General features: G+C 55.9%; 1 protein-coding gene across 1 annotated transcript in view; it reads left to right on the top strand.

Annotated features, from left to right (window-relative positions):
* LOC100012789 (CLIP-associating protein 2) overlaps positions 1-22,932 on the top strand; it is a 27,661-nt gene extending 4,729 nt beyond the window's left edge. Inside the window, exons 2-14 of the mRNA XM_056804000.1 lie at positions 2,158-2,320; positions 4,840-4,918; positions 5,007-5,060; positions 12,686-12,829; positions 18,272-18,424; positions 18,641-18,747; positions 18,906-19,062; positions 19,233-19,440; positions 19,524-19,717; positions 20,161-20,289; positions 20,746-20,952; positions 21,733-21,849; positions 22,191-22,932. Coding sequence (XP_056659978.1) covers positions 2,259-2,320; positions 4,840-4,918; positions 5,007-5,060; positions 12,686-12,829; positions 18,272-18,424; positions 18,641-18,747; positions 18,906-19,062; positions 19,233-19,440; positions 19,524-19,717; positions 20,161-20,289; positions 20,746-20,952; positions 21,733-21,849; positions 22,191-22,283 — 1,704 coding nt within the window. The 5' untranslated portion in view covers positions 2,158-2,258 and the 3' untranslated portion in view covers positions 22,284-22,932. The remainder of the gene's footprint in view (positions 1-2,157; positions 2,321-4,839; positions 4,919-5,006; positions 5,061-12,685; positions 12,830-18,271; positions 18,425-18,640; positions 18,748-18,905; positions 19,063-19,232; positions 19,441-19,523; positions 19,718-20,160; positions 20,290-20,745; positions 20,953-21,732; positions 21,850-22,190) is intronic.
* The last annotated feature ends 4,833 nt before the right edge of the window (positions 22,933-27,765 follow it).

Here is a 27,765-nt window from a genome sequence, read left to right as displayed (position 1 = left end):
TGTGAGAGTCTTGGTTGGGCACCTCAGCCCTCGTGCCGAAGGCCGTGCCCACACAATGGGGGGGGGTAGAAGGCTGGGTTTTTGCCCAGACGGATTCCCCCTCCTGACCCGTGCCAACCCGTGTCTCAGAAGCGGCACTAGGGTGGAGCCGCTCTGGCTCTCCTTCCCAAGCGGTCTTCCAAGAGCGCCTCCCAAGGACAGGAGTCCCCAAACGAGCAGCAAGAAGGGGAGGGGTTCTCCCGCCAAACACGATTGAAAGAGCCCAGAGACCTCATCGCAGGAGGAGGGGGAGCTGAAGCAAAAGTGCGCATCCTCCCACCTACCTCCTGGACTACCTTTGGGATCGCGGCTCCCGCAGCCCCCCAAGGCCCAGGCCCTGGCACCAGCCCACAGTGAGGTCCGGAAGTCCATAGCACCCCAGCCAAAACCGTGCCAGCGCGGGAGGTGGTCTGCTAAGCAGCCCTCAGAATTGCCTGTCCACGGGCCAGAAAAAGGCTGGGGGAAGCGAGCAAACTGCAGGAACAAAAGCGTTAGCCCTCAGAAAAGGCACGTGATTTGCTTTGTGGTAGAGAGAGAGGAGCTGGCATTTGGGGTCTTGATCAGCATCCCCCAAGGCTGACGGCGCAGGGGCCATGACCGAGCCTTCAGGAGCAGCACGCTCCCCCTCTCAGGCCTCACTTTTGGAGAAAGGAGCGGTCCAGCCCTGAGGAGCCAGAAGGCTCTCAAGAACCAGTTTGGAAATGGAAGCTCTTGGGATAGAGAGGGGAGAGACATGGACGCAGTCCCTGCCATGTGCCCAACAACCGGCCAAGACGGGGGCTGCTGCTCGGATGCCCATTTTATAAATGAGGAAACTGAGGCAGGCAGCAGGAAGCAGCTTGCTCAGCATCATGACCAGCACTCTGCATGTCCTGGCATCAGCGGCTTGCTGTGTTTGGTCTGCATCAAAGGCCACAGAGGAAGGACAGTCGGAAACTCCTTCCCCGCAGACCGCAGGGCAGAGAAGTGCTCTGAAAAGGCTGCGAGAGCGACAGCTTTGGGGTGCAAGAGGCGCAAGGAAGCCGATGACAGTTGTCTCTGCTGGGCACCTTTCCAGGAATCTTTTCAGGACAGAGACGGCCCCCTGGGACCTTGGCCCTCTCCCTTCCCCCAAACTGCCCGCCTCTGCTCCCCTCTCCCCCAGGTAGCGTCCGTCAGAGCCTGCTCGGGCCTGCTCGGACCCGGGGCCCACTTGTTCTGAGGAAGCTTCCATCGAGGGAGAGGAGGCGCTGATAAGACATCCGCCCCATCCATCTTCAAAGCGAGCATCGTCCACGGTCCGGTGTGTGCTGAGGGCCGACTTCTCCGCGAGGCCTCGGCTCGGGCACCGCTTTGGCCAAGTGTCTGCCGTCGCGCCCTCCTTTTCTCCTCGCTCTGGCTCTGGGGTCAGGCCGTCGGGTTGGCTCCCATCGTGCCCCCACATCTCCCGGCTGTTCCGCTTCCAGAACATGAACAGCATCCCAGCGTTGAGCCATTACGTTAGCAGGAAGGGCCTTTCCCCCCGCCACAGCGTTCCTCCGGAGCCTTCGGCTACTGCACAGGCTGTCTGAACGGGACAGGCCTCGGAGAAGGCCCCGGGCCGAGTTAGTCCCAGTGGAGCCGTGCCCCGTGGACAGTGTTCCTCCCAACCAAAAGCCATCCAGCCCCGGGGCCGCTCCTGCCTGGCCGTCCCTGCAGCGAGCGGGTGGCCCGGGGGGAAGGCCCCGGGGATGTGGGTCCTCACGTGTCCAGGCGCCGTTGAGCGGCTTCCTGATGGGCCGGCTGGGCCGCTGCCCGCCCTCGTCCTCAGTCCTTGCTGTGAAGGCTCGGCATCGGGAGCACGTGAGCGCGCCGGCCACCTTAGGTGTGTCAGCCATCATGGCGGGTTTCTTTCTCGAGGGATGCTGCATGGAATAGCCATTGTCAAACTGGCGGCAGTCGGCCATGTTTGAGATGTCCTCTTCTATCGCAGAGCCCGATGAAAAGCGAGACCGATTGTTTTCCTGCTTGGCTGCCAATCACTGCCTCCGTGTGCCTCTGATTCCTTTCTTCCTTCCTGTCTCACCTGTGAGCTGAGCCTCGAGCGAGGGTCAGCGTCGCCTTCTGCCCAGCCCTTTTCTCCCCATCTCTGCTGACCAGGTCTTCAGCATGTTTCTGGAAACCCTGGTGGACTTCCTCCAAGTGCACAAAGACGACCTGCAGGACTGGCTCTTCGTGTTGCTGACTCAGCTGCTGAGAAAATGGGGGCGGATTTGCTCGGCTCCGTCCAGGCCAAAGTCCAGAAGGCCCTCGACATCACCAGGTAATCCCTTTGTCGACCCCCTTCGTCCACTTCTGCCCTCTTTTCACATCCTCCGCAAAGGCGCCCACAGGTTGGTAGCCCGGTGCTTCGGGCTCAGGTCCGTCGGGGGGGCTCCCGGGGTCCTCGGCGATAAGTTGGGGGGGCTGCCGTGCCAGGGCATGGCCGGAAGGGACGGATGCTGGGAGGCCCGGGCGACGTGCCGGCTTTGTGGAAGAGCCCTCCAGGGCGCCTCGACCCATTAGCGCGGCTGAGCTGCCGAGAGAAGACCCTCCTCCGGGAGCCGGAGGGCTGCGGGCCCACGTGCTCCCCGCTGAAGCTGGCCCTTGGGCAGGGTCCCTGAGGGGGGTCACGTTCTCCGGCATTGCTCGTGGTGTCTACGCAGACCAGGGAGGACGCTGCAATGACGGCGGCGGATCGGTCCACGTTGATTCTTAGCCTCGTGGTCCGGAGCCACAGAAACTTCTTCAGGGCGATGCCGCGGCTCTCCTTGACCCTTCCACGGACACTGTGGTCAGCTCCCCTGAGGAGGGCCGGAGGAGGCTTTCGCAGTGGTGCGGGCCTTGCGATGGCCTGCAGAGCCAGGCTATATGTCTCCGGGGCTCCTGAGTCCGCTGCTGGCCGCGTCCAGAGCGGCTCCAAACCGGACCCTGCAGCGCCTGCAAGGTTGGGCGAGCCTGTGACTCGTCATGGTGCCGAGGGCCGGGCCAGGCCCAGAGAGGAGCTGATTCGGCCCTCCTCTAGTGACTAGGAGTCGGCCCGTGGCACGTGCAGGTGGGGTTGCCCCTAGGGGGCGCCTCCTCCCGATGCTGCTGAAGCAGGACCGCTTCACAAGCACTGCAGGCCACTCACCCGGAAGGGCTCGCTCGGCCTCCGAGGCCGGCTTGCCGTCAGGAAGCGGCGCCGTATTTCCAGTGACTCTGAGCTGCTTCCTCCACCCTCTCTGGAGATGCCGTGTAGCTGGGAAAGCTCTCTGCTGATGGCCCTTCGTAGGGGAGGTGCCGCCTGGACCAGCCTCCAAGACACGGCGCAGGGAGAGGGGCTGCAGAGGCAAGAAATGCTCGAGGCTAGCCATGGGGAGAACTTCTGTTGGGAAGGGGCCCCGGCCCTGGGGCCGGAAGGAGGGGCCCAGGCCAGTCTGGGAGGGTGCCAGCAAGCCCCCGCGCTTCTCCGTCGCTCCCCCCAACTTCTTCACACAGCAGCCGCTCGGCCCTTCAAGAGAGCCGGAGCTTCCTTGAGGGTCCGCGATGGAAGGCCTTTCTCTGTCCTGATGCTGGTGCCAGGGATGCAGCCTCCTCCCCATCTCGATAGAGCCCCAGGCTAGATGGAGGCCTCTCGCTGCCCCGGCACGCGTCCGTCCTCGTGGCTTTCCCCTTTTCCAGCCTGTTGTTGCTAACCGCGTGCAGTGGCCCCGGGCCAACCCTTCATGGGAGGCCTCCTGCCCTGATCCCTCCTCACCGGCTCCTGTTGTGGGCTCGCCCTTGAGCCCAGCCCAAACCGACCCCGCCCGAAGAGCTTCCACAGGAAGTCCGTTGAGCCGCCATGACTAAGCGGCCTCCTCGCTGCCAGCCATCTCCTCTCGTCGCACTGTCCATAGGAGTGTTGGAGCCCCTTCTGGCTCTGTTCTTTTCCAGCGCGTGGCCCCGGGGGAAAGAGATGCTCTGGCTCCTCCCCCCTCACCTGTCCCTCCCTGGAGCCTTCTGCAAGCGCCCTTCGCTCCCTCGGAGACCTCCCTCTTTCCTCCTCGTGATGGGAGTTTCCTTTCCTTCCTGGCCAGGCCGCCCCTCAGTTCTGTAGCGTTTGCACCTCGTTCGTCCGCCCGAGTCTGCCCCCCAGAATCTTGGGCTTGTGGCAGGTACGCCCAGCTTCTCTCCTCTCCCAAGCTCAGGGAAGGAGCCCCTCCCTTCCCGTGGGCGACAATGCCATCCGGGAGAGGCCTCGTTCTCGCTTTCTCTTCCCTATTGAAGGCTGAAGCCGTCCTAGGCAAGCTGGGCCACTTTGGTAGAGAAGCGTTGAGCCTCGCCTTTCCTCCTGGGTCGTGCCTGCTTCTGTCCCAGGCTTGGGGTCTGTTTCCCGGACTTCACCATGCAAACAGCGCCCTCCAGGCTGTCCCCTCTCGTTCCCAGATTTCCCCAGAAGAGCGTGCTGCCCTCATCCCGCCCTCCCCACGGAGGAGACTGTCCCCGTTGACAAGACCAAAGGTCTGCCCTTGGCGGCACCTCGCCGAGAGCCTTGTCCCCCTTCACTTAAATGGTCCACGGGGGAGCCGCTGCCAGCCACCTCCCGTGCTCCGTGGGGCCGGGACCTGGCGGGATGGCTGCTCGTCTCCGTGCTGCCCTTCCTGCGTGAGCGTCCGCCTCCTCGCTGGGGCACAGGAGGGACCCCGGTGCGCGCCCACAGCCACTTTCTGGGGGGCTTCCTCTCCCCCGGCCTCTGCGCCGGATGTGGCCGTGTCTTTCTGAGGCCGCCCGCCCTGGGCTCGCGCCGCTGCGCCCAGTCTCACGCGATGCCTTCTCTTCCAGAGAGTCCTTCCCCAACGACCTGCAGTTCAACATCCTGATGAGGTTCACCGTGGACCAGACCCAAACGCCCAGCCTGAAGGTAAGCGCCTGCCGGCAGAGAGGCTGCTGTCCGCTCCTCCGGTGACGAGCTCTTTCAGTGAGTGCGTTTTGTTCTTATAAACTTTCAGACAGTCCAGCCAAGCCTGCGGGACCAGCTGCGCTCCTGCCCCGGGAGCTCTAAGGTTTTTGTCTGCATTGCCCCGGCCCGGCCCCCACAAAGGCTGCTTTTGACTGCTAACTAACGTGGCAGAAGCCTGGAGCATGCCCTTATCTGCCCCTTCCGCGCGCGGTTGGAGTGTCTCTTGGGGCCTAACCGGCACTGACCCCGGCGCTGGCGGCGCTTCTCTAACACGGGCGGTTGGGGGTGCGAACGGCGGTTCTCTGTGCAGGTGTTTCTGACTGCCCGCGTCCACTTGGTACAGCCCAAATGCTGACCTTTGGCCTTTTGGAGCCTTCTCACCGCGGGCTGGCTTGGGGGGGAGCCAGGAGTCGTTTATTACCGTCTTACCCCCACGGCCAGCTGCTCTGTCCTGGCGCCTCCTGCTCAGACCTCCTTCAGGAGCTCTGTTGGCCTCTGGGGGCTGCTTGGGCTGCATCTCCCGTGTGTCTGTCTCCTTTGTTCTTGAGCCCAGGCATTCTCCAGCCATTTACTGCGGAGCCCCTTCCAGGCCTGTCTTTGGATCCTGCTTGCCTCCCCTCCGTCCCTTTCGTCGGCACGTGCCTCCCAGAGTGGGTCTTAGAAAAGGACAGATAGCTTCCCCCCTCGGCACGCTTGTCCAGCGATCTCCTCCCACCTTGTTCCTTCCCCGCATCATCGGGCCTGTTCCTATATCAGAGATCTCCCCTCATGGGGGGTTTTAATGGTCCCTTTGGGAAGTCGCCGCCCCGGAGCTTCTTTCTAACGTGGGGCGCTCTGGCGTCTCCCTTTGATGCTGGCGATTTACAGCCTGTTCGAGTTTTAGCGCTTCTCCCGGGAGCCTCCATCACCCACATTTGTGCCCATTGGCTAGCCTCCCTCCTAGTTCTCCAGTTTGGTCAAGTTTGGGGCCTTCCATCCTGCTATCAGTGGTCAGCAATGATCTCCCTCTGTCTGGGAGGCTTGGCGGATGGATGAGGCGTGGATCCTCGGCGTTCCCCATTCCTTCCGGTGGCAGAGGAGGCGCGTGGCTGAGAGCACTTTGGGGGAGAACGTCAGAGGGCACGTGGAGCTGGAGTCCTTGGCGTGGGGGTGGGGGGCCTCGAAGCTAGACAGCCCAGAACTCTGCATTCTCCTTCTAGAAATCTCAAGGACAGGGAAACATCCGCTCTTCTTTTGGTCCTTCTGTCACAGCCTACGTCCAGGCTCGCCAAACACCGCTCCCTTCTCCAGGTGGATCGGAGCATGAAGCATTGCTCAAAAACAAGTCAGGCTGAAAGCAACGTGGGAAAAGAACTGAAAAGAGGGGGGGGCTGGAGACCCGGGCCAGGAGCTTAGGGTGTCACTCAAAGGAGAACAGCCATTGCCCACTTGGAATGAAGGAACCCCAGAGGCATTTGGGAGAGGAGGAGGCGACTGCTTGGTCTTCCCAGGAGCATGCAGGGCTTTCAAGGGGCTTTCTGCTGGACCAGTGGGAGAAGAGGTGACAAGTTCCTAGCTAGTTCCTGTTAAAGGACACCAAGTCTTTGGGCTTTTCTGGGCATACATTCTGAGCTAGCTAGATGGAGACCTCCCCAAGACTTTTCCACAGACCCTTCTGGCTATAAGGAACTGCCCAGAAGAATCCAGAACGTTTTGGGAAGGAGTTCTGACTGCCAGGGGTCTTCACACACTGCAGCTGCTCATACTGACAAATTTGGGGGTGCTCCAGACATCCAGGTGCAGTGGTTGGTGCGAGCCCAAAAGACCATTCCATGAGGAAGCAACTCAGTGTAAGGGAGATATCTGGACACTGTAAAGATTAAAATTTAGGGGAGAACTGAGGCAGGTAGAAATTAGTTTCTCTCTGCAAGGAGTATTATATTTTTAGAGTTTTATTAAAGGTTAAAGATTAAGAAAATACAGAATAAGAAAAAACACGTGCCTAGTCCAGAGGCCCAGGCCAGATAACCTCACATCAAGGAAGAGACGCATCTGCTCCAAAACGGAAGTCCAAAAAGAGAAGACAAAAGCCTTTGCAATCAGCTTAAATCCCTACTGATCTTGGCCCACGTGAGAATACAAAGCATTCTGGGGAAGTGGAGCAAGGGCTTCTGGGGATTGAAGTCCAGAGTTCGAATCTATTTTTGCATACCCCCATTTGATCGTTACTGGGGAGACAAGTTTCCCCAAAAAGGATCATGAAAACATAATCAACTTAAACATTACAGTAATTTGAGGATAAGAGAAAAAAAAAACAACAAAACCAATTGCTGGACGCATTGCCAAAAAGCCAGTTAGGGGGCAGCCCCCTTGGTCATGAAAGTATACATACAAGTAAATGTTCAATCAACCACACCCAAAGTTCATTCTTGATCTTCTCATGCAGCTTGTGGTCTGCAGGCATCTTCATGGGGTCTTCTCCAAACAGTTCAGTTTCTGGATTCGGAGAGGTAGCATCTTCTTTACCTAAAATTCTTCTCAAAAAGAATTTAAACTTTGCAATTATAATCTTTACAACCCCAAAGTGCCATTTGGCCTGCGTTATCCATATATGCTCATGGTTGTATCATGGGTCTTCTGATGGACTCCAAGGATGCTGTGGTTCACACTGTGGCCATCTAGGAAGATTCTCCATCCTCTGGATCCTATTGGCCTGCTCACTTGGCAGCCACCACTCCCAAACCATTCTGCCACTGTTTGGTCTCTTCCTCACTCCCCCTGACCCTCATCCTCAGCCCCAGTAACCACCCTGGGCTCTGGGGGAGAGCTTTGACCAGACCTCCAGGCACACCCTACTCAGTCTCCAAACCATGCTTCTATGCATGGTTTTCCCCCAATCACCTTCTGGAGGACAAAGGCTGTCCTGCTTTCTTGGATCTGTTGGATCTCTTTCCTCAGCACTAGGCACGTGCTTTTAATGGATGCTTTCTTATTCACTTGTTTTTTTGATGAACTTCCTATTAAATTCCTGACTGGAAGATGCTACAACTTCATCAGTGAGAAGATGTTGATGTTGGAAGGCTTCAGCTGGTCCTTTCCCTGGAAGAGAATTATGTTCTCCCTGATGGTCAGTTACCCACACTGGCAGAGATCAGGTACCCTAAGATTCTGTACAACCACGCCATATTGGCCAGTGGTACCATCTCGTACTCAAATTGATGCTAATGAGATGTGTGTCCTGGCCGCAAGGATGGTGAAAATCAAGATCAGTTCCCCATTTGGATACAAGGATTCCTTCTGTCTCCATCAGAAGCTCTATCTTGGCCTCCCTGACCACCTGGTCAGCTTTTGGGGAACCTGATGATTCTGGCTCCTCTTCCCTTGTCCACTGCAGGTACTTCTCTGTGAGGCTTTGTTGTTATCAGAGGTGTAAAGAGATCATTGCCTCTGAAGAGGTGAGGCTTGCTGGCTCCATTTGTTCTATTCTGGACACCTGACTCTGCATGTTTAAAATATTTGTGTGAAGATGGCAAAGAGTTGATGAATTTTCCCTTAGATCTGCAAGCCTTGAATTTTTTTTTTATCACCTTCAAGGGTATTCTTTTCCCTATTTCCTTTCCATTCTTTTTTAAGATCATCAAAACATAACCACCCAACCCAAGGTACTCTGTGTAATTAGATCCTTTCCATGTCCCCTGATGATGACAGGGCTCAGAAGAGATCGTTGAGCCTTGTATTGTGAATTTTAAAAGTCTCCATCTTGGTCTAGCACCCAAAAATTGTGCACACCCACACTACACGGGCATGTGCTAGTCAATGACAAATCAGAAATAACTAACTGCCCACCTGGGCTGTCCTAAGCCAAGCTAGAGCCAACCGTTGGCACTTGTGAGACACAGGAAGTGAGGTAGGGAACAGCCTCTGGAATTTGCGGACTTCCTGTGGAGAGAGCTAGACGGGGGTTGGTGTGAGGAGCTTGGAGAGGGAGGACGCCCGCAGACAGCTTTCCTTCAGAGCGGTCACGTGAGTTAAGGACTGATTCTTTCCACCTGGGCCTTTGGGCCTAAAACTCCCTCTGCCTTGGTCAGAGGTTGAGTAGCCCCTTTCCCTTTTCTCTTCTCTCCTTCTCTCCCTCTCCCTTCTCTACTCCCAGTGTGATTAAACCTCCATAAACTCCATTCTGACTTGAGTGTTTCATTTTAGGAATTTCATAAGTAAATTCCTTGGCGGCCATTGTTCAATATTACATAAATCCTGTAGCCACATTTTTAGCCATTACAATATTATAACCTCTCCCAGAAGCCTAAAATTTCTACCATTACAGTATTCCCTTGCCATCCCTCTTGTTGATCTTTTTCTGCCGCTCTTGACTCCTCTCTGTACTCTTTGTCTACTCAGTTCTGGTCTTTTTATCAGGAACATTTGGAAGTCCTTTATTTCATTAGAGATCCATTTTTCAAAACTCAGTTTCGTTGCATAAGTTATTCTTTTTTTAGGCCTGCTTTCTTTGTCTTCTGTAATATTGTATTATTCCAAGCTCTCTGCTACATAGTAGTAGTGGCTGCTAAGTCCTGTGTGATTCTGAATATGGTTCCTTAGGATTTGAACTTCTTTGTTTCTGACTGCCAGAAATCATTTTTCTTTGACCTGAAAGCTCAGGATTTTTGTCTGGTCATGTTCCTGGAAGTTTTCACTTTGGGGTTCATTTCAGGAGGTGACTGTGTTCTGTTTTCTCTTTGCACCTCCAGTTCCAAGAGAACTGGGCAGTTTTCTGTTAAGATTTCTTGAAACAGGAGGTCTAGCCCTATTTTTGACTATGGCATTTAGAGAGTCAGTTTTTTCTTTTTGATCACTTGGTGAAATTTACATTTTTAAAAAATATTTTTTAAAAGTTTAGTTCCAGATTCCCTCTCCATTTCCCACTCTCCCTCCCTACCACCTCTGCCCCAGCAACAATAAATGATCTGATGTCGATGTGCAACCATATAAAACATTTTTTGATATTAGTCATTTGTAGAAGAGATCTCAAAACAAAAAGTAGAAAGAAAAGATAGTATGTTTCTGTCTGCACTCAGACTCCATCGGTTCTTTCTTTTAGGGCAGATGGCATTTCTCATCCCGAGTCTTTGGGATTATCTTGGATCCCTGCATTGCTGAGAACAACTAGGTCATTCACAGTTTGTCAAAGAATATTGTTCTTGCTGTGTCCAATGTTCTTCTGGTTCTGCTCAGTTCCCTTTGCGTCATTTCATGGAAGTCTTTCCAGGTTTTTTGAAATTCATTCTGCTCATCATTCCTTATAGCACAATAGTATTCCATCACCACTGCAGACCACAACTTGCTCAGCCATTCCCCAATGGATGAATAACCCCCAGTTTTGTATTCTTTGCTACTATAGAAAGAACTACAATCTCTCTCTCTCTCTCTCTCTCTGGAGAGAGGGAGGGAGAGAGATCCTGAAGTCCTTCTCTTTGGCATACAGCTACCAGCTGCTGTGCTCCCTCACTACTCTACTCCTGCCATCTTATATTTTCTAATAACTTTGCGTCATTTGGCTCTGTTTGGACATTCCTTCTTGTTTGGGGGAGTCAGTTTTGGGAAGCCTCTTGCTGTCTTTTGGGTTGTCGTTTCCCATTTTTCTCCACGTTTCCTCCTCTGATACTCTTACTCATCTGACCTTTAAAGTTGTGGTTTCCTCTTTTCAAAGTGTTCTTGCTTTTCCTCTTCCAGCAATTCTCGCCAAATCTGTGTCCTCGGCATGTTTTCCCTAGAAGTTTGGCTTGTGGATCTTTGCGGATCTTTGCGGATCTTTCTCTTCTTCTGGCTCCGTCACCCTCTCTGTCGTGGAATCCTTTTCGTCTTGGTGCATTCTCCCAGCATCTTTCCTCTCTTCCAACCTGATGTTAGGGCCAGACTCTGCAGACTCCTCCAGGGAAGGCCTGAGCTGGCCCTGGCGCTGCTTTCTTGCAGAATTGTCACTAGGTAACTTAGGCAGTCAGAGGACAGGGATGGAACCATGGAGACCTGAGTTCAAATATGGCCTCAGATACTTAGTGGCTGTATGACCCTGGACAAATCACTTCACCTCTGCCTCCATTTTCTCGCCTTTAAAATAGCTATGATGAGAGATTGTAACAGACAAAAGAGTGATTGCCTTAAACTGTGACTGCGAAAATATGATTTCAAGACAGTGTCTTGAGTTAAATCAAAAATAAAGTGGTCGCCATGGGAAAATTCCCAAATATTAAATATACGCAAGTCAGCTGGGTTTTATGGAGATTTTTAATTAATACAAATAAAGAATTATGGAAAGGGAGAGGGAGAGTAAGAGGAAATAATGGGAAAGAGGCCTAGGCCAGAGCTTTAAGAGAGACTAGTCTCCAATTCAACTCCAAAGCTGAATTACCTTTAGAGGCCTTTCTGACCTCCTTTTAAAGAGAATTTTCTCCTATGTCACCTCCCCTAAGTTTTCACATCTACCAATCACAGTAGGCGTTTTCACAGGACTGACCATTCTTAATTCACACCTTGTTATCACTTTCTCTGGGTCGACTAAAACCTCACACCTCTTGCTAAGCTTGCTTGACCTTTTAGTGATTAAGTTGACCTTCATAGGTACTTGGCACCTTTTTGTATTAGATCTAAAAATAGACCCAGGTTAAGGGTTTTAGCTTTACTTTAAGTATGGGTTAAGTACTTTTCATTGTTCAGTAAGGAGTTTACAAATTTATCTTCCCCTAAAGTATGCCTAAGTATGGGTGGAGTAATATAAAGTTCTCACATACATTCCTGACTAAGTACCTCCATTGTTTAAAATGGGGAATGACCTTAACCAAATGTTCTAAGGTAGAGTCTGAGAATTTTTAAGACTCACAAGATAGAGGGCACTTAGTGGGCTCCCTGTAAATGCTTCTTCACTTCCATGCAAACACATCTGAGCTTGTTCCTTTCTGGCTATCATCTCTTGTTTTCTCCTTCAAACTTTGGGGAACCCTCAAACCAGGGTCTCTGGAATGGTGATGTTTGTGTTATTTATTTTAACCCCTCACCTTCCCTATTAGAATCACTACTGTGTATTGGTTTTAAGGCAAAAGAGCAGTAAGGACTAGGCAATGGGAGTCAAGTGACTTGCCCAGGGTCACCCAGCTGGGAAGTGTCTGAGGCCAGATTGGAACCCAGTACTTCCTGACTCTGGGCCTGGCTCTCCGTCCATTGAGCCCCCCAGCTGCCCCTAATGTTTGCTTTAAAGAGGTTCCGAACTCATCTTTCCCGGCAGTCACCGACCATCCTCCCAGTGTCGAAATACTCTTCAAACTTCCTGTAGCCTTGCTTTTCAGAAACTGCTCAAGAGCCCCAGAAGAGAACCGCTCTCCTACCCAGCCTTTGCCAAGTGCCAAAGTTCCCGATGCGAATTCCTTGCTCATTGCTTGTGGAATTGAATCTCATCTGGATGGGCTGGGGCTCTTGACAATAATTAAACTCCTCCTTCCAGACCCAGACTGCCGAGCATGCTCCTGGATCCCCCGAAGGCCTTTCTAAGGAGGTTCTGCCAGGTGGTAGCCTTAGAGAAGGGTGGCAGGTTCCCAGCCTCGCTGCCTACAGGGCTCGCCTCCCTCGCTTCCTTCTGTCGCCTTGAGCACGTTCAGGGATGACTAGGAACGAGGGCACAGACTCTCCACATGGGAAGCCCCAGGCCACGTGCCTGCACTAACTGGGTTTCCCTCCCTCCCTCCCTCCCCAACTTCGCAGGTCAAAGTTGCCATCCTCAAATACATCGAGACGTTGGCCCAGCAGATGGATCCGGGGGATTTTGTCAACTCCAGCGAAACGCGCCTGGCTGTGTCTCGGATCATCACCTGGACCACGGAACCTAAGAGTTCTGACGTTCGCAAGGTATAGCCATTGGAGGGGGAGTACCAGCCTGGGCGCGGCCCTCTGCCTGCCTCCATTTCCCCACCTGTGAAATGGGGATCATTCTAGCTCCGTCCCTCCCAGATGGGTGTAAGAATCGGCTGCCCCCAACAAGGGGCCCTTTCCCCTCTTAGAATCAGAATGCGCAGTCCCACGTCAGGGGGTTGGCAGGGTGTGCCCACCAGGACTGCTACCCTGGATGCATTGGGGGTGAGGGGAACAGACATGGCACTTCTGCCCGGGCCCAGGAAGCCCTGCCCTGCCTCCAGTTGGACTTGGGGCTGTAAACTCAGTTTGCCGGGGACCCCTTGCAGGACTCTCCCTGCCAGGCTCGCTCCCTCCTTGGGTTCCATCCTGGAGTCCATGGCCACCTGTCCTCTGGAAGATGCCCAAGAAGCCCCTAGGACGGCGGTCTGTAGGAGGCTCCTGATCCCAGGAGGTTGGGGGGACGGGCGTTCATCAGAGGCCCCTGTGGAGCTCTTCTTCTAATGGGCTGTACAGAGGGGAGCAGAGGGCAGGGCGCCAGCAAAGGTTTCTGGCCATGGCACAGTCTGGGCCGAGGTGGCCTGGTGGCAGTAAGCCAGTGGGAGGCTTCGCTGGACCGGCCAAAGGGAGGGAGGTGGCCGATAGCTTGGCGCAGGCAGGAAGAGATCGGGAACCCACCGTCGGCATCAACCTTGGGTGGCAGCGTTTCTTCACAAGTCTTTGCCAGGTGTAAGGGTTTCTGGGGTTTTTTGTTACTCCCTCCGAGACAGGACTGCCTCAAGGGTAGCGCTCTGTCCCCAGAGCACCCCTCGCTGGTCTCATCTTGAGGCATCTCTGCAGGGAAGTGGGCGAAAGGTGGTCCTTCCTTCGGTGAAGTTTTCCTCCCCAGACTAGGGCCGATTCGAGACGTCCCTGACGTAGTGGGACTTGGTGGTCCTGGGACCGCCTGGGGTTTCCACTGTTGACTCTTGCCTCTCTTTAGTGCCAGTGTAAGAGACAGGGACAACAAGGCTCTGCCCTCAATGACCCTACAATCTGCTGAGGGCCCTGGGCCCGTTGGATTAGTGTGGCATCGAGCTGGGGTGTTTGTTGGGCGGTGCTGTCACCTCAAGGCTTTGGCTCAGACCCCTCCCCACCATAGCCAGGGACTCTGAATGAATGATAAGCACAGAGGGATGTTCTTAGGGCTCTTCTGGCTCTTCTCCTCTGGCGTTCCCCTGGCATTGCCTGGAGAGGTGAACAGGCTTCGGCATGACTGTGGGCTGCTCAAGACAAGGACAGATAAGTGTCTCAGGAGAAGTCAGAGATGCCCCACACAGGTTCAAGTCATACCCATCATCTGGCAACCCTTGCACCTGCCACAAATCCAGTCATTGAGCAGGGGACAGCAAGCTGCAGGCAGAGAGCTCTGGACCCGGCCTAAGCCATTCCTTGGACAAGCTCCCTCCCCTTGGATAGACTGCTGAGCTTTCCTTCTGTCCCTTGGCAGCGCTCTAGGAATATTTGGGGGAGGTAAGGAAGAAGAGAAAGTGCCAGCCTGCGTTGGTAGAGAGAGTGCAGGCCCAGGCTCTGTAGCTGTTGGCAGAGACACACAGTGACCCTGGGCGCCTCCACACACCTTCCTCCTGGTGCCTGGCTCAGTCTGGCGGTTCACATGCACACATTGGCTGTTGTTTGCTTATCAAGCCCAGGAGAACGGCATGCAGTAAATGCCTGCCGGATGCCCAGGTTTTTCTCTCCCTCAATGTTGAAACATAGAGTGTCTCTTTCTGCCAGGATGCCTGAGGGGCCTGGGAGAATGCCCACTGCTGAAAACTCCTGCTATGGCCTCACTCATCTCAGCAAGCTTTTATTTCCCTGCCCAGCATTTGTGGCTCCATGTCCTGGGTAGTTGTGCAAAGGCATCAGAGCCTCCATTTGTACAGTTACAGGCCACCGTCCCTGAGGATGCCCATTCTGATGGGTCCTGACCCTCACCATGCCGAAAGGGTCCCAGCCGACATGGAGGCCCTGCAACTGCCCAGCATCTGTGGAGTGGGGCACCCTGCCAAGGCTTAGCTCTCCTCTCAGATGAGATGTCTCCTGGGCTCTTCCTCCTGTCCCTGTGGTCCGAGCAGGAACAAGAGCATGGGGGCTTCCGGGGTGAGAGGGTCAGTTCCCACAGACTATCCCATGAAAACGCAGTCAGAAGCAGGTGGAGCCAGGGCACCACTTGGGGCTCCAGGCACCCCCCCCCCCCAGACATGTCCTGGCCAGATTGACTTGCCAGAGAACCCACTCCCCCACGCTAAAAGCAGGGCACGTGCTGAACAGAGGAGGCTCTTCGTGCTTTGCTTTTCACCTCCAAAAGGAGGATGGAGGGAAACAGACATCACTGAGGGTTCCCACGGTGGTCCTGGCCTAGGCCAAGTACTGCAGATGGCATCTCAAGTACAGAGCGAGAAGCCCCTCTGCCTGCCTAGCACTTCCATCCTTGTGGGGGACAGGAAGCAGCCAACAGTATGCAGTGCAGGGCTGTGCCGTCCATCCAATGAGGGTCCTGACCCACCATGGAGAGAAACCCCACAGGGGCTCGCCAATGAGACTGAGGATTGTAAGGATAATTTTAGGGTTGTGACCTAATCTAAATTAGTTTGGTCGCCAGAGAAAATCCAAAATAAAATACCCAAGTCAATTTGGAAATTTATGGTGATTTTAATTAATATAGAGGGAAGGAATTTAGGAGAAGAGAGAAAGAGGGTATAGGATCTCTTCTGCCTGGCCTGTGCCAGGGGGAGTTCAAAGTCCTCCTCCACAAGGTCTCTGAAGATTAGAGGCTTTTCTAAGAGAATAGTGTTTGGAAGGTAAAGGAGAAAAGAATCAGCCTAAACTCCGAGAGAGCTCAGTGAAGATGCCTCACCTGAACTAGGCTACTAAGCTTCTCCCAGTATAGTATCAAGGAAAACTCTCTGCCAAACCCGGACAATAGCTGCCATGAAACACTCAGCAAGCTGCCTCCTGAGCCACCTCTCTGCCAAAAGAGGTCGGAGAGAGGAAGTGACGTGAAATATATAGACAGTTTTTACATCACTTTCCTGCATCTCACATGTACCAATGGTAGCTTAAGCTTGACTTAGGATAGCCCAGGGGTCTGTAGTTGTTTCTGATTTGTCATTTGCTAACACATGTCTGTCATAGACCATCCTCCTAAATACTTAATCCTTAAGTATGGATGTAGACATTCCTGTTTTTGTTAGACTAAGTAGGGTGGAGGAATCTAAAGTTCACAATCCCCCCTGATGATGATTGGGAGACTAGTCTCCCCAATTGATCATTAAACATAATCATCCTGCACCTCCAAATTTTATAACTGCAGTTGCATACAGAATTTCACTTTCTAAGAGGAAACTACAATATTTAGAAGAGGAAGATAGAAAAAAGACAGACAGCAAAACCAATGTTTGCTGAGTGCATTGACAAAAACCAATTAGGGGGCAGTCCCCTTTTGGCATAAGAGTATACATTCAAATAAATGTTCAATCAAACTTCAGTTCAATCAACCACACCCCAAGGTTCATTCTTGATCTTGATGTAATGTGGGTTTTCTGGCATCTTTCTGCAACAGTTCATTCTCTGGATTTAGGAGTTAGCAATCTTCTTCCTTGAAGATCTTTTCTCGAACAAAATTTCAAAATCTTGAATTTTTATTAAAATACAATCCCCCTTGAAGTGGGTGTTAAGAAACATCCAGTTCAGCTCAGGATGCATGGTTGAGTTTTGGGAGTGTATGAGTCCATCATCAAAAGAAGAGAAAAGCAAAAACCAAAAACATAAAGAAAAAAAAGGAAGAAAGTTAAACTTTTGGGAGAAAGGGGGAAAAAATAGAGAAAGAGACTGGAGAGAGGAAGTGGCATGAAATATATAGACAGTTTTTACATCACTTTCCTGCGTCTCACATGTACCAATGGTAGCTTAAACTTAGGACAGCCCAGGAGTCTGTCAGTTGTTTCTGATTTGTCATTTGCTAGCACATGTCTGTCATAGGCCATCCTTCTCAACACAATCCTTAAGTAAGGGTGTAGACATTCCTCTTCTGTTAGACTAAGTAGGGTGGAGTAATCTAAAGTTCACAGCACAGATGTCATTCACCCATAAGACAGCTTTTTTTCTCCTGTGAGCACAGGGGACATCTCAGGCTGGATCACCTCCTGGGTCCGAGCTTGCACAAAGGACCTTTGGGGATCCCAAAGCAATTCCATAGTCATACGTGGTTGCCATTCTCCTTCAGCTGTGCATCAACTGCATCTCTCCCAGCCTGGAGGGGGTCCCAAGATTCTAGGCCACACAGTAGCAGCCAGAAGGGTCAGGTTCACGAGCCCGGGCCACATCTGTCCGATGGGTTCATCAAATGAAGGTCCGGTCCCAGTAGCTCTTAGTGTTTCAGGTGTGGGTGATCCACTGATTCTGAGAGAGGGGTTTTCTCTAGATGGCTCTTGGGCCTCACCAAAGGCTTACTCAGCCCCTTTGCCCTCTGCGCACGCGCTTGGCGAGGCAAGTACCCCTGGGAGGAAGGCATGAAAGAGGGGGTAACCCAAGGGACCGGTTTTCCCCTCCCCTGTGATCCCAAAAATAATATCATTTTAATGAATACTTATTAGAGCAATCAGGGATATGCACTGGAACTCCCAGAGGAAGAAACTCTCTCCCCAGTGCAGGTTGGGGTGCTAACAGGTTCACAGGCTTTCTAGGGACAGCCAGAAGTCCAGCACCAGACTTTTCCACAGGCTCTGGGCATCAGGAGATGCTGGCTGCCCTGGCCCTGCCTATGAGGCCGTCACAGGACTGTTGCCAACCTGCTCTCCGTGGGTCTGCCGGCCTCCGTTTGAAGGCGAAGCGCACTCTGCTGTACCTCAAGAATGGTTCCGCTCGATCGGCCCATGTTGGAGTACACAGATAATGAGGAAGCGCGGTGCCAGACCCTAGTTCTAGAGCTGTCTTTGTTGGGGTGAACAGATGACGATGGAGAGCACGTGTAACCTTTGCTTCTAGAGCTGCCCCTGCGAGGTGCATGGACCAAGATGGAGGGCAAAGCCCGCTGGCCAGATCCGTCGCACAGATGATTCCAAGCTGGCTTTTCTTGAATGTCCCTGAACCAAGGCGGCTAGAATGTCATGTCCCGTAGCCCTGTGGGGCTTTTGGGGGGGTTGAGTCCAGTTGTGTCATCCTTTGTACCTCCAGGCTGGAGCCCCCAACCCCCGGGCCTGCCGGACGATGGCGTGGTCAGTGGAGCCCCACCCTGGGTGCTGACGGTCGAGCCCAGAGCTAGGGCTGTAAATGCTTCTTTGACCACGAGTGCGCTTGTTTTCCGGTTGTGGGGCTGACGCGACACCCTGGAAAGAGTCGGGGTGGGCTCAGGGAATCGTCTCCCCTCACCCGGCCCCGGGCCCTTCCTCTTCGCAGGCGGCCCAGGCGGTGCTCATCTCCTTGTTTGAGCTCAATACTCCCGAGTTTACGATGCTGCTGGGAGCTTTACCAAAAACCTTTCAGGATGGTGCTACCAAACTCCTCCACAATCACCTCCGCAACACCGGCGGCGGCGGCGGCGGCAGCCAGGTGCGCCGGGGACGAAGGCCGGCAGTCCCGGAGGGAGGGGTCTAGGCGAAGCCCGCCTTCTAGAAAGGAGGCGGGAGGGGGAGTCGACCGATGGTGATAGGAAGGGCCCTCTGGAGGACCAAGATGGCGGTCCTGGGTGTGTTGGGCCCTGGGGAGAGTGAGGTGGGCCCCGGGGCTGCCCTCAGCATGGCCGACGGGGTCTTCTTGCCCTCGTAGGGGTCGATGGGGAGTCCCTTGACAAGGCCTAGTCCTCGCTCACCGGCCAATTGGTCCAGTCCTCTTACGTCCCCCACCAATACGGCCCAGAATACCCTGTTGCCGAGGTAAGAGGTGCTCGGCCCCACCCCCTCCTGATCTCGGCTGCCTTGGACCCTTTCCAGGCTGGGGGGGAAGCTCGGGTCTGGTGCCCGTGGGGCCTGCAGGGAAGGCCTGGGACAGTCCCCCAGAGCGGACCCGGCCTGACCGAGCTCGCGTCCGGCAGCGCCTTCGACTACGACACGGAGAACATGAACTCGGAGGACATCTACAGCTCCCTGCGGGGCGTCACCGAGGCCATCCAGAACTTCAGCTTCCGCAGCCAGGAGGACATGAACGAGCCGCTGCGGAGGGAGCCCAAGAGGGAGAGCGACGGCGAGACGGTGAGTGGCGGGCTCGCTGCCAGCTCGTGGGTCTGCGCCGCCCCCTGCGCTGCCCCTTCTGCCTCTGGGCCAGCAGAGGTCGCCCGAGGCAGAGCCCAGCGTCCCTCGTGCCCCATCCCGGCCGAGGATTGGCGCAGGTCCCTAACCGGGTCTCTCTCCCGCCCCGCCAGATGGGCGGCGGGCCGGGCCTGGCTGACCCCCGCGCCGGCGGGGACGCCCCGGACGGCAAGCCCCCGCCGCTGGGCACGACGGCCCCCCACTCCTCGCCGCGCGCCCGGGACTACAACCCGTACAACTACGCCGACGGCGTCGGCCCCTTCAACAAGTCGGCCTTGAAGGAAGCCATGTTCGACGACGATGCCGACCAGTTTCCCGATGGTGAGTGCCGGGCCGGCCGCCGGGCCTGCGGGGGAGGGTCCGCCGGGGCTGGTCATCACGGCCTCCGTCTCTCTCCCGGCCAGACCTGTCCCTGGACCACTCAGACCTGGTGGCCGAGCTGCTCAAGGAGCTGTCCAACCACAACGAGCGCGTGGAGGAGCGCAAGAACGCCCTGTGCGAGCTGCTCAAGCTCACCCAGGAGGACGCGTTCGGGGTCTGGGACGAGCACTTCAAGACCATCCTGCTGCTGCTGCTCGAGACACTGGGGGACAGAGAGGTAGGGCCGGCCTCGGGGGCGGGGCGAAGTGGGTAGGGCCGGCCTCGGGGGCGGGGCGAAGTGGGTAGGGCCGGCCTCGGGGGCGGGGCGAAGTGGGTAGGGCCGGCCTCGGGGGCAGGGCAAAGTGGGTAGGGCCGGCCTCAGGGGCGGGGTGAAGTGGGTAGGGCAGGGCGAAGTGGGTAGGGCCGGCCTCGGGGGCGGGGCGAAGTGGGTAGGGCCGGCCTCGGGGGCGGGGCGAAGTGGGTAGGGCCGGCCTCGGGGGCGGGGCGAAGTGGGTAGGGCCGGCCTCGGGGGCAGGGCGAAGTGGGTAGGGCCGGCCTCGGGGGCGGGGCGAAGTGGGTAGGGCCGGCCTCGGGGGCGGGGCGGAGTGGGTAGGGCCGGCCTCCGGGGCGGGGCGCCCAGGCCTCGGCCCCTCCTCACCCGCCCCTCTCCTCTCTCCTCAGCACTCAGTCCGAGCCTTGGCCCTCAGAGTGCTGCGAGAGATCCTGAGGAACCAGCCGGCCCGCTTTAAGAACTACGCAGAGCTGACCATCATGAAGACCCTCGAGGCCCACAAGGACCCGCACAAAGAGGTCTGGGCCAGCCTCCAACCCCCGCCCTCTCCCCCCTTGCCCTGACAGACGCTCGCCTCCTGCCGGCATGCCCACGGGGCCTCGGGTCCCCCTTGGCCAGGCCGGACAGGAGAGACAAGACGGACGGCTCGGCCGAGGGTCAGCCGGATCCCCAAACTCCTGGCCGGGCCTCTCCGGGCCTTGTCCGTGAGGTGTGCTTTGGCTCGGAGTCGAGAAGCTCCGAGTTCAGGTCCTGCCTCAGATGCCGGCTAGGGAGGAGTCCGAGGCTGTCCCTACGCCCGGCTCTGACCACTGAGCCACCCGGCACGACCCGGGCTTGGGGTGGAGGCCTGTGACCCCCCCCCCCCAGCCCGATGTCCCAGCAGAGCCCAGGGAACGGGCGAGGAGGCGGCCCCCGGCGCCCTGGCTGGGGAGGGGCACGGCGAGGCGCTGACGGGCCGGCCCTTGTCCCCCCAGGTGGTGCGGTCTGCCGAGGAGGCGGCGGCCATGCTGGCCACGTCCATCAGCCCCGAGCAGTGCATCAAGGTGCTCTGCCCCATCATCCAGACGGCCGACTACCCCATCAACCTGGCCGCCATCAAGATGCAGACCAAGGTGACCGAGCGCGTGTCCAGGGAGACGCTGGCCCAGCTGCTGCCCGAGATCGTGCCCGGCCTCGTCCAGGTAAGGGAGGCCGGCGGGCCGCGCTTCGGAGACCTGTCAGGGCAGGGCTCGAGTCCTCCAGCCCTCCCCCCCCGCCCCCGTCGGCCCAGGGTTCCGAGGACCCCGGCCGGGAAGCGGTCGGGTCAGCGATCCTGGAGAGGCGTCCGGCGGGCAGCGGATGAGCACCAAGAGAAAGAAGGCCGAGACGGTGACCGCCGCGCCCGTCCCAGGGCCCGTGTCCAGTCAGGACAGCCTCCAAGGACACGAGTGGACACGGCCGACCCTGGGCCAGGCGGAGCGTGTGCAGCTCTGCCGGCGTCTCCCTCGGCTGGGCCGGCGGCTCGACTTCCCAACACGCTTTGGTGTCTGTCGTCCACGTAAAAGCCTCGGACGGTCATCGCGTCCCTCCGGCCGAGTGGGGGGCTCCGGAGCTCCGTCCGGCCTTCTCTGAATCCTCCCGTTTGGGGTTCCTCGTGGGCTCCCCCTGACGCTTCTGGTTCTGCCCCGGCCTCCCCGGGGGGTGCGAGTGTCCCCCCTCCCCCCTCCCCCTGCCCACCAGCGGTGCTGGGCTCCCTTGGTCGGCCCGTGCTGGGCGGGGACAGACGGGCGCCGGCGACCTGCCCGTCCGCGGCCCCTTCCCCGTCGTCTGAGGAGACGCAGCCCAGGCCCGGGCAGGCTCCTCCCGGGCAGCCGCCACCCTCGGGCCCGACACGGGCACAGTGTGTCGGGGCGGAGCGGGCCGGGGAAGGGGCGCCGGACGCCCGCTCGGCCGAGGTCTCAGGCCGCTCCGTCCTCTTGCAGGGATACGACAACTCGGAGAGCAGCGTCCGCAAGGCCTGCGTCTTCTGCCTCGTGGCCATCCACGCGGTCATCGGCGAGGAGCTGAAGCCCCACCTCAGCCAGCTCACGGGGAGCAAGGTGCGTGCAGCTGGGGGGCGCTGGGGGGGGCGCTGGGAGGGGCGGCCTGGGGGGGGTGCTGGGAGGGGCGGCCTGGGCAGGGGGTGGTGCTGGGAGGGGCGGCCTGGGCAGGGGGTGGTGCTGGGAGGGGCAGCCTGGGGGGGGGTGCTGGGAGGGGCGGCCTGGGCAGGGGGTGGTGCTGGGAGGGGCAGCCTGGGGGGGGGTGCTGGGAGGGGCGGCCTGGGGGGGCGCTGGGAGGGGCAGCCTGGGGGGGGGCGCTGGGAGGGGCGCTGGGAGGGGCGGCCTGGGGGGGGCGCTGGGAGGGGCTGGTGAAAGACATCCCCCTTCTGTCCTCTCTGCAGATGAAGCTGTTAAATCTGTACATCAAGCGCGCGCAGACGGGCTCGGGTGGGAGCGATCCCGGCGTGGCGGCCGACGTGCCCGGGCAGAGCTAGCGAGCGGAGCGCGCCGAGGCCGAGCGGGCGTCCCCCTCGTTTGCCCGGGTGGCTGTGCGCAGCCTGCATGTCCCCGTCACGTAGTGGTTCCGGCCAGGACGCAGTATTACTCTCGGGTCATGGACACGGAAGCCTTCCTCGCCCCTAATCGTGCTCCGCCGCGCCTCGCGCCCCCACTAACCCCCGCCAGTGTTACGAGTGTCCCCTTTTTAATACTGATTAAACAGGAATGCCGGAGCCTGTCCTCCACTGCTCTTCGGCCCTGGCCTCGCTGGAGGGGGCGGCGCACCCGGGGAGGGGCCGAGGCCCAAGCGAGAGAGGCCGGGGGCCGGCTCCTTGGCTCTCCCCCGGGCCGCCCTGCCTCCGCGGGACTCTCCGAGCCGGGCCTGCGCCGGACGCCGGGAGGCCTGGCCCCGGGTGCGAGGTCGGACGGGCCCCCCCAGAGCAGCCCGCCCCCCGGCACGGAGATGGACAGACGGACTCCGAGCGAGCCGGGCACGACGCCCCGCCCTTTCTCTGGCGCCCCTTCAGGATGAGCGCGCCGCCCCGCCCCATGTCGCCTCATTTTCTTCTCACCTTCCCGCCATTGTGTATTTATGGTTCTGTGCTGCCCGTCGTGCATACCTGCAATAAAATGTACATAACGTTACACGAGCTGCCGCCTTGGGGGGGCCCTCCCAGGACCCCTGTTTGCAGCCAGCCCTTCCTTTGGGGGCCCTGGGCTTCCATGAGACGGTGCTTAGCCCCCTCCCCCACCCTGGGGCTCTCCAGGGGATCCGGGACCTTCCCACAGAGGGAGGGGCCTCGGGTGGCCTCTCGGGCATTCATGCCGGGCGACGACTCCCTCATCAGAGAGCCTCTGCCCTCTGCCAGCTCCCCCTGGCACACCTCCCGGTTGCCTCTTTCCCTGTGGAGATGCCAGTGCCGGGCTTGGACACCCCCACAAGGCCTGTGTCCTCCGGGAGCTTCGTGAGGAGAGCATTGGGCGAGAGGAGGCGGCGGGTCGTCCGTGCATCAGACGGGGGCACGTGGGTGGGAGAAAGGCGGAGCCGGATAATCATCGGGGGGGGGGGGGGGGACTGGGTGCCGGGCCTGTGCCGAGCTCCCAGGAGCTCCCGCGTGACCGGACAGCCCTCTCCACACCAGGTCCAGGGCAGGCCACAGCTTAGGGACAAGTACAAAGTGGGAGGCCCAGAGGCAGAGGGGAGGTGGGCAGATAAGCGCCCTCGGGGTGGTTGTGGGGTGGGGGCACCATTTTGTACTTGACTGGAGGCCTGAGAAGCCACAGTGGGCTGGGAGGGGGGACAGAACCCCCCCCCCCCCAACATTAGTGCCGGGGCAGGAGGAGCCAAGTCCAGCAAAGGGAGAAGGGGGAAGAAGTGGAGAGCGTGAGGAGGCCGGGCGTCTGGGAGGGGGCCGTGAAGATGGGATTCCCTCCTCCCTGCCCACTTCTAGATTTCATCATCAGAAGCACAAACATCCCACTCACACTTGAGAGGCGGAGGCTGTCCACTGTCTGCCCCCTGGGCCGTCCTAAGCAAAGCTTTAGCTGTGATTGGGCCACGTAAAAAATGGAGGAAGGCACAGGAAGTGGCACAAAAGGAGCGTCTTTCAAAAGGAGTTACAACTTCCTGTGAGGCCGGCCTTCATTCTTCAGAGTTCTGAGTTCAAGATGGAGGCTGGTGAAGAGTCTGCTAACTGGACCTGAGACCCTGGACGTGCTGAGGCTGTCCTTGAATCTCTCCCTTCGAACTAGCACGTGGGTGAGTGGAAAAGGCCGACTCCCTTCCTGGACCTTCTGGAGGGACCAGCCTGGGGAGACGCCTTCCCTCCTGGGAGAGCCTTCGTGGCTGAGGCTCTCGCTCCATTCATCCCTGGGCTGAGGCCCCTCTGGGTGAGCCAGGGCCGGAGCCAAGTGCTTAGTGCTCAGACTCGGCGCCTTGCCCTGTCCTCGCTCTCCTCTTCCCACGTTCACGCTCTCCACGTTGTACATAAGACTCTGCTGTCACATTCCTGGCAACCAACCCTGCTCTTCAGGACCCCCCTACACTGCTGTGCCCCACCCTGGGGGAAAGAATGAGCACGGCCCGGGGCAGGCTGAGCTCGAGGACCGCGGGACATCCATGCTTGTCCTCCGTTGGAGGTTTTCTAGGCAGAGGTGGAGGGTTGGCCATTTTACAGATGGGGAAACCAAGGCAATCAGCTTTAAGTGACTTGCTCACAAGGTTACACAGCTAAGAAGTGGCTGAAGCTGGATTTGAACCCAAGTCCTCTGGATTCCAACCCCAGCATTCTAATCATTATGCAACCTACCTGCCCATTTCCAGTTGGAGATGGGAACGTGGAGGTCAGGAGAGAGGCGGCCTGAGCAAAGAGATCTGAGAAGCCCCTGACCCGCAGGACCTGATGGTGGCAGGAGATTGGGGAACCCCCACATTGATGCCCATGAGCTGAAGGGGGCTCCTAGAAGTCAGACAAGAACGTGGAGAGCTGCAGAGACTCCAGAGAGGATCCCTGCCCACAAACTTGGCACAGGATCAAGGGGGCCGGGCTGGGCACGTGCCATCTGCTTCACCATTCTGACCAGGTTTACTCCAGACATGCCACCCAGCAGTCCTGTCATCTCCCACCCACCCTCCATGGCGCCTCTTCCAGACCTCCTTCCCCAACCTCCCCTCTGTGAGTAGAGGCTGCCTCCTCTTAGAGCAAACAACGCAGGCTGTCCCCTGAGCTCCGTCCTCTCCCCTCCACCCCTCCCATCGCTCGGTACCCTTCCACCCTACTCTCCCCGCCTCCTCCATCACCCCCGCGCCCTCCCTTCTCTTCCATCTTTCCTTCCCTGCTGCCCCCAAACATGCCCGCATCACCCTCTTCACCCCTCTGTCCCCTCTCTGCCAATACCTCCTCGGCTCTTTGCGACTGGACTCCCCTAGAGACCTCGTCGTCCTCCTCCAGCTTTTACGGCCTCATTTCTGACCGGGTCATTCCAACAAGACTGCTCTGTCTTCCGTCCTCCGCCCTTGCCAGACCTGCAGCCTTAGATGCCCCGAGTCCCTCTCCCACCCAACTCTTCTCTAGGTTCCGGGCCACCCTCCCTCCTGGTCCTCCAGATCTGGCCCTTCCCTCTCAGGGCTCTCTCCTGGACCCTCTTTTCCCTCTAATACCCATTTCCTGTGGATTCAATGGCCATCTCCATGTTGGGACCTTTCCTGCCTCCGTCTCTGCTGACTCCACTCCAACGGAATGTCCAAAAGATGCCCAAACTCAGTGTGTCCACATTGGAACTTCTTGCTTCCCTGTGACTGTTGAAAACACCATTATCTCAGCAGTCCCTCAAGCTCCCAACCTAGGAGTCATCCTGGCCTCCTCATTCTCTCTGACTCCTCACATCCAATATGGCACCTGTTGATTTCACCTGTGCAATCTCCTCCCCTGTGGCACTGCCACAGGCCCCTGGATGGCTGGAATAGCTGTTGGGGGACGGGGAGGAAACAAGATTTGCCACTTCAGGCCATCCTCCATTCAGCCACCAGTGATTGTCCTAAAATTCAGGCCTGACTACATCATTGCCCTACTCAGTAAACTTCAGTGGCTCCTTATTGCCTCCAAGAGCAAATACAAAGCCCTCAATAGCCCAGCCCCCTCCTCCCCATGTGCTTTTCCATCCAGTGAACCTGGCTTCTGTCCCTTGGCTCTGGCCATTCTCTGGCTGTCCCCTAGGCCTGGAGTGTCTCTGTCTCTGTCTCTCTCTGTCTCTGTCTCTCTCTCTCACTCTCACTAAAATTCCACTTGCCAATCATGATCTAAGATAAAGCTAAAGCAAAAACAGATCTGACTAAAAGAGACAAGGAAGATAATTATGATCTTGATAAAAGGCAGTGTAGACAATGAAGTAATATCACTATCAACACCTTCACCCCAAATGGGATAGCATCCAGATAGAAAACTATGCTGGTGGGGGACCTCAGCTTTCCCCTATTAGAACTAGAGAAATCAAACCAAAAAGTAAATAAGAAAGAAGGGAAGGGAATGAAATGTTAGAAAAGTTAGATTTTATATATATCTGGAGAAAATGGAATGAGGATAAAAAGGAAAATACCTTTTCAGGAGCGCATAGTTCATACACAATAACTGACTGTGTACTAGGGCATAAAATCTTCACCAAAATACAGAAATAGTAAATGCAACTGTTTCAGGTCCTAATGCAATAAAAATTATAAGAAGGGTTCATGGAAAGGCAGATTTAAAATTAATTGGAAACTAAATAATTCTTCAAGACAGGTGCATCAAAGAATAAGTCATAGATAGTCACTGATTTTATTGAAGAGAATGATAATGAGGAGACAACATATCAAAATTTATCAGATACAGCCAAAGCAGTACTTAAGGGGAGCTTTATATCCCTGAGTGTTCATATCAACAAAATAGAGAAAAATTGGGCATTCAACTAAAAACAGTAGAAAAAGAGAACAAATTAAAAATCCCCAGTTAAAGATTAATTTGGGAATCATAAAAATCAAAGGAGAAATTAATAAAAGTAAAAGGACTAATAAATAAGACTAGGAGCAGGGTTCTATGAAAAAAAAAGTAAAATAGATAAGGGTATTGGTTTATTTGATTCAAAAAAGATTCAAATGACTGGTATCAGAAATGAAAATCATAAGTGATTTCCCCTCTAATGAAGAGGAAATTAAAGCTATCATTAGTAGTGATTTTGCCCAGTTATATGACAATAAATCTGATAATCCAGGTGAAATGGATGAATATTTACAAAAATATAAATTGCCCTGATTAACAAAAGAGGAAACTGAATGCTTGAATCATCCTCAGACAGAGAAAGTGCATAATCCAGGACCAGATGGATTCCCAAGTGCATTCTATCAAACATTTAAGAAACAATTCCAACCTATATTCAGCAAGATAAGCAAAAGAGTCTTACAATGTGCTTTTTATGAAGTCCAAAAATAGAGAAAGAATTTCTTTAATGAACATTAATGCAGATAAAGAGAGTTCCCCCTTCCTCAGCCAAATCCAAGCCCTCCGGAGTCTCATTCCACCCCTCTGCTCCCTCCTGTGTGTCAGGTGGGGGCCTTCTTTGTGTGAGTTTGTTTCCTCCTTGAAGACATGGCATACAGTCAGTGCTTAATGTTGGCTGATGGACTCGACGCATCCTATCCTCAGTTTTGTCCCTGCAAATGTCATTTTGTCATCAGGACTCTTCTTGCTTGGTCCCTTGTATTCACTTTTGTACCCCATGGTGTATTCCTCGATTCAATGGGAGCTTCCTGAGGCTAAGCATTCAGCTCCATGAGTCTTACAGAATTGAGATGTAAGGGCTAAATTTAATCGTTGGACAATAATTTTATGAAATTATGTGGTCGCCGATATTTATTATATCTTGAGTCAGAAATTTATTTACAAATATTTCCAAAATGGAGAGGAAATAATAAAGTGGAGATATGTGAAGGGGTTAGAGAAGTTA

This window comes from Monodelphis domestica, chromosome 7, assembly GCF_027887165.1.
Source record: "Monodelphis domestica isolate mMonDom1 chromosome 7, mMonDom1.pri, whole genome shotgun sequence".
In the NCBI taxonomy this organism is placed as follows: domain Eukaryota; kingdom Metazoa; phylum Chordata; class Mammalia; order Didelphimorphia; family Didelphidae; genus Monodelphis; species Monodelphis domestica.
The sequence above is the reverse complement of the archived record's forward strand: the minus strand, read 5'-3'. Positions and strand labels throughout refer to the sequence as shown.